The 8,794-nt window shown below is 35.8% G+C and overlaps 1 protein-coding gene across 7 annotated transcripts in view; it reads right to left on the reverse strand.

The window, feature by feature from the left end:
* The window catches only part of LOC110032957 (suppressor protein SRP40), a 35,325-nt gene that overhangs the window by 16,968 nt on the left and 9,563 nt on the right, over positions 1 to 8,794 (reverse strand). For 2 of the 7 annotated variants that reach the window (XM_020736759.1, XM_020736756.1), the window contains exons 1-2: positions 5,604 to 6,003; positions 1,089 to 1,153 (exon numbers count right to left, since the gene is read on the reverse strand). The exons of the other annotated variants lie outside the window; for them this stretch is intronic. In XM_020736759.1, coding sequence (XP_020592418.1) covers positions 1,089 to 1,153; positions 5,604 to 5,981 — 443 coding nt within the window. In that variant the 5' untranslated portion in view covers positions 5,982 to 6,003. Of the gene's footprint in view, positions 1 to 1,088; positions 1,154 to 5,603; positions 6,004 to 8,794 lie in introns of those variants that run through there. 7 annotated transcript variants of the gene reach the window in all.

Genomic DNA, 8,794 nt, shown 5'->3' on the forward strand with positions numbered 1-8,794 from the left:
GCCCGGTCAACACTGACCTGCCAACCGGCTTTATCTCAGTAAGAGCAATTGACAAACGACCAGTCGCCCCAGTTGACCGAACCCAGATATACCGACTAGTTGATAACCGTCGCATTCAAATCAAATTGTAATGCAAATTTAGTATTAAATCAACATATTAACTGCATTAAGGGCGATTTTCATAATCGCTCTCTCCTTTCGATAATTGAGGATTTCCATTTTTGCTCTCTCCTTTATACAATTGCACAAAAAAACTTCCTATAAATAGGAGGCTCTACGATGAATAAAGAGAATTTTTCCCTGGCCTCTTTACTTAGAATTTCAGGACGTTTTCTTCTCTCTCCTTCTCCTTCTCCTTCTCCCGGCTTTAACTCTCGAGGCGTGTATTTCCAAAAGACAATTCAGAATTCAACATGGAGAAATAACACTAAAAAGTTCACACATTTGCAAAAGGAAAAAAAATTATATCTTCAGTCACCTACGTATGTGTCATTACCAATATAACCGAGCCATTTAAATCTCAGTATAAAAATTCCTACATGAAATGTTTATTTACTTATTCAAAGAAATTGTTCTTTATTGTGTAAGAAATGCAAAAAAAAAATCTCTTAAATTTTAATAACTAAAGTTTAATGAGAAAGAAATAACAACAACAACAACGAAATAAAGCTTTTATCCCACTAAGTAGGGTCGAAAAATCATGACATAAATCCTTTAAATTAATGTGTAAGTTTCATGACGAAGCAAATTTTAAAAAATAAATAAATAAAAAGAAGCGATGATATTCAATGGTTCATTAAAATGAACAACCAAAGATCTCCCCAATAAAGCAAAAGCACTAAACATAGAAGAGAGCCCCCTTATCTTAAGGTAATAAATATAATCAGAGTTTATGGCGAAATAACAGTAATAAAGTCCTTGTATTTGCAAAAGAAAAAAAAAATGTTGCATTCTTCAATCATATGAGTATCGTGGCATCACTTTGATAAAAGCTTCAGCTAGAAGAGCAAATCATTTATATCCCAAAATAGACATTCTTCGATTAAAAAGCAAGAATTAATTTAAACAATGAAAATATGGCATAGTACCTCAACTCAATTAACTTGTCACATGAATCCTCCAGGTTAAAACAAGAAACTCCTGTATTGTTAACCTATTCAAGTAATAGAAATATGAGTTCTACTTCTAATGATAAATTTCATTAAAAAAGCAATACAATAAAAATTTAATGGTCAATGGATCAACAAATTCAACATCTAATGCATAACAAGAAACTGAAAACATGTATACTGAATCATAACTTTTTAATCAAAAAAAGCATAAACATAAAATGATATAAAAATAATAATATATATTCAAATTAAGGAGATTTTTTGTCAATAAATAAAGCTAGTAATTGCAAGCGGAGTCTCGGAGGGGGAAACTTAGCTAAGCCTATCGTAGTGGATAAAGAACCTTTGAACCAGTACGAACACTAATGGCAAAAAAATCCAAGTTGGGATCTCCACAAAATCATGCAAGTACTAAATCCCAAGGAGAGAGACTTGTTCCAACAACTACTGTTACAAAACCTACATATTCCATCATAAAAATAAAAGAAAAAAAATGCCACAAGCATTGTGTCGTAGTTAGAGATAGGAAGGTTTTTCTATTAATTAAAAAAGGGGGCATTTAAATACATGCCACTCAAAACATCCTATTTTAAATATCTAACACCCTAAACATTAATTTTACTTATCTACCACCTTAAAATCTTTAATACACCAAATGTATCAACACAATGAGAGCCATCACCCGCTGCTCGCCTCACTTGGGACGACACCAACTGGCTTAAGTCCTCCTATGAAAGAGTCCTCCCAATGAATCTCACCTTCTGGATTTCCGCCTGTTGTAGCAGAGCTTGGAGAAAGAAGAGGATATGGACAACTTCCGTGCTTTGTATAGGAAGGCGTTCTAGCAATATTGCTGCAAGAAAGGTATTGTTTTTGTTTCGTATTTGGTTAATTTCCTTTTTATTTGACAGTAATTGTATTACTGGTTTTTTAATGGCTTAAAACTAGGTGAGTTGCTTGTTCTCAATGGTGTTGGGTTGTTTGAAGAGAGAACAAATATAACTAGGATTTCGATGGGTTAAAACATCTTAATTGTAAAGATTAGTCCTCAATTTGTTTGTGAGACTTATGTTAGGTTATTGTGATACTTTCTCATAAAATATATAGATATATGGATTCTTCTCAACTCATTTATGTTGTTCCGGCCTAAATGCAGAAATCTCAGATTTTGAAGAAGATTAAAAAAGAGTAGAATTGGAAAACAATGTCTCTATGTAAGTTCGCTGAAAAAAATGCAGGGAAAGAAGAGATAGAGAAGAGGATTTTGGCAGAGTTTCCCTTTACAAGTGCAGAAAAGAGGGGGGAGAAGATTCTTTTCTTCTCTGTGTGGTGAGAACTAACAGAGGTTAACCAGAAAAAAACGAAGTGGTAAAAATGTTCTACTAAGAACTTTTAGGTGATATACCAATAAATAAAGGATTTTAGGTGTTAGATACATAAAATAGGATGTTTTGAGTGGCATTTATGTAAACCTTCCTAAAAAAATATTTATAAAGGCTTTTTTCCTTTTAGTTTCATAAGAGGGGTAGTTTAATAAAGTAAGGCCATAAGAGTATTAGGGCTTATCTATAAAAAACCCATGCCTCTGATGAATTGGAGATCTTTTGGTGAGCTTTATTTCAGGTTATCCTGGGTGTTTAGGCTAGATTCCCTTGTAACTGGCAGTGTGTTCACCAACATTCCAACATTAGGGATAAAAATGGGAGCAAGTCACCCAACAGAACATAGCTTATAATTGTTCCTTTATTTCCATCCATGGGGCGGTTTTTCTCTTGGGCTATTGATACATTTCCCACTTGAGGTAGTTTAAAAAGTGTTGGTTTTAGGTTTCAGTATTTGGAAAGCAGAGAGGTCAACTAGTAACATAAACTTTTCAATGTATATTTTTTCCAATTAGTTATAAGCTAAAATAGTCATGAATAAGTGTTTCCCACTTAACATTTATTTTTTAGAGGCACTCTTGTATCATTTATTTAGACAGTGTCAAATTTGAAATCAAAGCCTAGGATAGCATGTCACGGGAAAAACCAACCCAATTATAGCCAAGAACTAACAATGGTGGAATTGCATCTTAAATTTGTTTCAATCAGATCAAATCGCTTCAATTGTGAGATGAAAGAAATTTCTATCAAGCAAACTAAGAATCATCCAAAGAGAACAAACCTTTCATAGAAAAAAACCAGTTAGACATTAGACATTAACAATATTTTGGGGTATAGAAATTCCATATTTTGAGAGTGGGTTAAATCCTGACAATTTTATAGATTTGTTGTATATTATAGAATTTGAATTTGAACATAAAAACGTACCAACTGGTAGACCAATAAAACTAGTAGCTATCATGTTAAAAAAAGAAAAAATTATTTCCTAGGAGAATCCTAAAATAACGAGGTCTAGGAAATGCAAAACTAAGAATGAAAGAAAATGAAAAGAGAACTGAAAAAAATTATTCACCATCACATATCAAGAAGGATAGTTTCATTGACCTTCACAGTTCTCAACAAAAAAATTTAACCATAGTACAGTATATAACTGAATTCGATTAACTTATTTTTATGTTGAAATATGAACATCAAACCCAAGGACCAAAAAATTGCCTAATTTATCGATGGGTTGCGCCTTGTCATTTCAAATATCAGACAACTACAATAATATTAGACCCTATTCAATATCATTAAATTATCTTTAAAGGTAGAAAGATGACAAGCTATTACTAAGAACTTTTTTCTTGAGTGTAGAAATTTTATAGAGCCGGTAAAGAAACCCGAAATGATCCACAACTCATGCCTCTTAAAAAATAACTTTTCCAACCATTCACAGACATGAAAAAGGAACAAAGTTGGTACTTCAAATATTAAGAGAACATTAATAAATTGCTTCAAATGTTTGGGATTTGACCACATTGTGATAAATTATCTAAAACGGTATATCATCTCCTTAAAAGAAGAGGCCCCATCAGAGGAGAAAAAAAAGTATAAGAATCCCCTAATGATAATGATGATAATTCATCATTAATGTATGCATGTGAGGGAAATCTTTTGGAGGTTTAGACCACAATCTACCGCCTGAGATATTTGTGCAACTGCGATATATTTTGGTAGTTTGTGGCCTACTGAGTGACACGAATAACATGATCTCAATTGAACAACTTAGAATATCTCTTAGAGATACTAAGCATTCCCAAAATTACATAAAATATGTAAATTCTTTTAAAAGTCATTATAAATAGTATATAAATGCTTTAATCATGTGCTACAAACAATCATGTCATTGTCAAATGAGTTGATCAATCTGCCCCTGATGAAGAAAAATTGTTAGTCATATAAAATAGAAAATTTATAATTTTATCCTTTCCTCAGCAACACAATTGAAGCACTAAATGGTATAAAATGCAAAAATAAAAATTGGAAGAAAAAACAATTCTCAAAATGTGACGGCGATATCTCATTTGATCGATAAATTATCTACTTTACTTATGGATGAGAGGGGCCAACAACAAATTCAAGTATACTATAATGGTTAGTGGAGAATGAAGCATTTCGAACATCACAACAAATCTATTACTAAACTAACTCGAGCTACACTAACATTAAATTTTGATAATATCAATATCATCTCAGTGAGTGTCATAGAGAAACATTTATTGGATACTCAATGGAATAAGAACTTTATAGCAATCAACATAACAAACTACAAAACAATGTTGACGGAATATTTTGAGTGCTAAATTAAATGCAATAACTTTAACTAAGTGTCCAGGCCAAATATGTCATTACTTATTCAGCGCCACATAATTTTATAGTCGCCATAACGATAACCCATATTTTAACATATCTAAATTTAAAATGCAGTATAATAGCAAGTTGGTTGAGATGGTTGCTAATGATGAAGATCCCAACATACACGTGATAGTTGAGAAGAGGTTTTAAAGAGATATTGTGAGACAAGTGATTGCCACTATGCAGGCATAAGGCATTAACTTCATTAATTTCAACAAAAAAAAAATTGTTTGTAATCAATAACTTACTAATGTGTCCTATGATTGCAGGAGTCAAAGAAGCCGCTCAACTTAATGATTTGCATAATATCTTCGAGATATGAGAAGAATAATTGTGTTTGTTTGTTTTTTTTTTTCCTTAAACATTTAAAGGATTTAGTTGGTGGGTCGAATTCTGTTTGAGTTAAAAACTTCAATCCTGAAATAAGTAGCCAAATGGTTCCTCTCAATTTAAACTGACTTGACCTCTAACACGCTAAATAATTTTCAGGATTTAATTTCTTCTGGATCTACTAAATTCAAACATACATGATTTGCAAACAGCTTCTAACAGATCAATGAAAAAAGTTTCAGAACGAACATAGAAAATGAAGACATGATCATCATGTTAGCCTTCTAACAAGCAGAGAAATGACGAATAGCTAAATCCACACAGAGCACTCGTTCTCAAAAATCAGTATTCTCAACTCAAAGTTCACCAAACAGATAACTACCTCGATCTGCGCTTCCGAGCGGAAAACCGAGAGCGTCTTAACAAAACCACTGCTCTCAAGAAACGCTGCGATGGATCTTAGGAGGCTTTCACGCCCCTTCCCTTTCAGGGATATAGCATGGCCGCTCGGCCTATCCAATGCTGAGGTTTCAACCAAGCCGGAACCGTGATCACCGCCATTGGGAATCTTAGAAGATTTTTTCTTCTTGCTCTTCTTCCCCTCGTTCTCAATTTCCATTACCGTCACTATCTCGTCCTTCCTCTTCTTCTTCTTCTTAAAGTCGTCATCCTCGGCGGCGGTTGCGTTGGTGGCCATTTCGAGCATCACTTGACGCGGGATGAAGGAGGTTAGGGTTCGGCGGCTGGAAACATCCGACATGCGACTGCGCCATGCGATGAAGCTCTAGTGATGAAGCTCTAGGGTTTTTGAAGGCTCCTTTGTAGATCATAGAATATTACATGCTTGTCCAATCTTGAAAACCAAAAAATTTTGAAGATAGAGTTAAATGTGGGAGCCATTTTTCTGTCCGAAGTCCACACGTGCGAACAACGGTCGCGATGCAGCGATACAACCTCCGCTGCATCGCGTCCGTAGCCCGCACGTCCAGAATCCAGACAGAAAAATTGAGGTAAATGTGGGTCCTTGGTCCGATCCTGTGGCCCGCTTTTGTTCGATTGGCTTATTACGAAATCGCATGGTATTTTCTTCTTATGTACTTCTGCTCACATCTCAACCCTAACTCCTCACCCGAATCGTAACACTAACCCTAGGTAACTTCTCTCCCGCTCCCCTTTCTTCTTTCATGTGTCTCTGTCCTAAGAAATTCTTCTCCTCTATGTAGCTCTCCTTACTACTCTCTTGTTTCGCTTCTCTGGATACTTGCTCCTCCTCTTTCGTGGTGGGAAAACAACTTCACATTCTTCTTGGTTTGGTTCCCCTTATTTTTATGTTGTCTTCTAGCAACATTTACCCTCTCTCTTTTGTCTTTATGCACATTATTTTTTTTTGGTTCATAGCTTTGAGTCACACGGCTTGCTCTCTCCAAGTTGTGGTTGTGCTCAATGTAAAATTATGAATATTTGCTTTAAAATGGAGGTAATGCTTGGTTGTATTTTTTTCTGTGAATTTTGATTGTTTGTGATCTTCGTTGTTTTGACAATTTAATCTTTGCAGTTTTGGGCCTTTGATCTTTGTTGTTTTGGCAATGCTTTATAGTATTTGTGTTATTTGTGAAGAAGTTTGTGGCTTGTGGTTTTTCTCTATGGAGGAATTGAAGCATTCAATTTTTCGGCAATTTTGTTTGTGGTTTGTGGCTTTCATCTATGGAGGAATTAAAGTACACATTATTTTAGTGATGATGTTTGTTTTTTGTCTCTTTCCTCTATAGAGGAATTGAAGTATGTGGGTGACTATTGGTGTTGGGCGACCATTGTCTGTGTGAGTGGCCAATGGTACTTTGCGGTCATTCTCTTTGATGGGTTGTCATTGGTGGTTTGTGGCCTATGTGGGTTGTTATGTAGGTGTTTGGCGGTTGTAGTGTGTGAGCGGACAACAGTAGCGATGCAGCGATACAGCGGAGGTCCGATTCCGTAGTCCGCATGTCCGAACTCCTGATTGAAAAATTGCGATAAATGTGGGTTGTTGGTCTGATCATGCGACTCGCTTTTGTTCGATTGGCTTATTACGAAATCACATGGTATTTTCTTCTTCTGTACTTCTCCTCACATCTCAGCCCTAACTCCTAACCCGAATCGTAACACTGACCCTAGGTAACTTCTCTCCCGCTCCCCTTTCTCCTTTCACGTGCCTTTGTCCTAGGAGATTCTTCTCCTCTACATAGCTCCCCTTACTCCTCTCTTGCTTCTCTTCTCTGAATACTTGCTCCTCCTCTCTCATGGTGAGAAAACAACTTCACATTCTTCTTGGTTTGGTTCCCCTTATTTTATGTTGTCTTCTAGCAACCTTTACCCTCTCTCTTTAGTCTTTATGCACATTATTTTTTGTGGTTTGTGGCTTTGAATCATACGGCTTGCTCTCTCCAAGTTGTGGCTGTGCTCAATGTAAAATTATGAATATTTGCTTTAAAAAGGAGGTAATGTTCGGTTGTATTTTTTTTCTGTGAATTTTGATTGTTTGTGATTTTTTGTTGTTTTGCCAATCTAATCTTTGCGGTTTTGGTCCTTTGATCTTTGTTGTCTTGTCAATGCTCTATAGCATTTGGGTTATTTGTGAAGAAGTTTGCCGCTTGTGGTTTTTCTCTATGGAGGAATTGAAGCATTCAATTTTTCGGCAATGTTGTTTGTGGTTTGTGGCTTTTATCTATGGAAGAATTAAAGTACACATTATTTTAGTGATGATGTTTGTTTTTTTTTTTTTTCGCTTTCATTTATAGAGAAATTGAAGTATGTGGGTGACTATTGGTGTTGGGCGACCATTGCCTGTGTGAGTGGCTATTGGTGCTTTGCGGTCATTCTCTTTGATGGGTTTTCATTGGTGGTTTGTGACCTATGTGGGTTGCTATGTAGGCGTTTGGCGGTTGTGGTGGTGTGTAGATGAGAGTGGTGGTTGTGGTAGTGTTGATGGTGTGGTGGTAGTGGCTTGTTGGTGTGGTGGTGGCGGTCTGTTGGGTTGATTGTGGTGGTTGAGGTAGTAGTGTCGTGGTAGCGCTGGTGTGTGTAGATGGGAGTGGTGGTGGTGGTGTGTTGATGATGTGTTAATGGTGGCTTGGTGTTAAAGATGTGGGGTGGTTGTGTGTTGATGAATTCTCCTAATTACGCCTAACAATCATACTAACCACCGCTCCCCCATAGTTAATGAATCCTCTTGCAGCTATCAACTTTTTTGATACTAAAAATTTGTTGTAACACTCCTGAGGGTTGGAGCTTACAAACTTCTTTTTATCATGTGAAGACTTAGACTTGTTTCCTTTTGTTTTGGGAGCCATAGGAAAGTAAAAACAATGAAAATCCAAAGGAATGCAGACAAGAATTAATGTGGATGCAAACAATATGTAAGTTATGGGCTAAATCAAAATTCTCCCCAAAAATCCCCAATTTCATCGTCTCCACAAAAATTCCCAATTCCACCATCTCCACCAAAAATCCCAAAAAATCTCGAATGAAAATTGGAAGAACGGGCTTAGGGAGCGTATTTTATCTCATGGAAGTGATTTCCACTCACCAAAGCTTCAA

The sequence above is a fragment of the Phalaenopsis equestris genome, unplaced genomic scaffold (genome assembly GCF_001263595.1).
Source record: "Phalaenopsis equestris unplaced genomic scaffold, ASM126359v1 Scaffold001070, whole genome shotgun sequence".
Taxonomy (NCBI): Eukaryota; Viridiplantae; Streptophyta; class Magnoliopsida; order Asparagales; family Orchidaceae; genus Phalaenopsis; species Phalaenopsis equestris.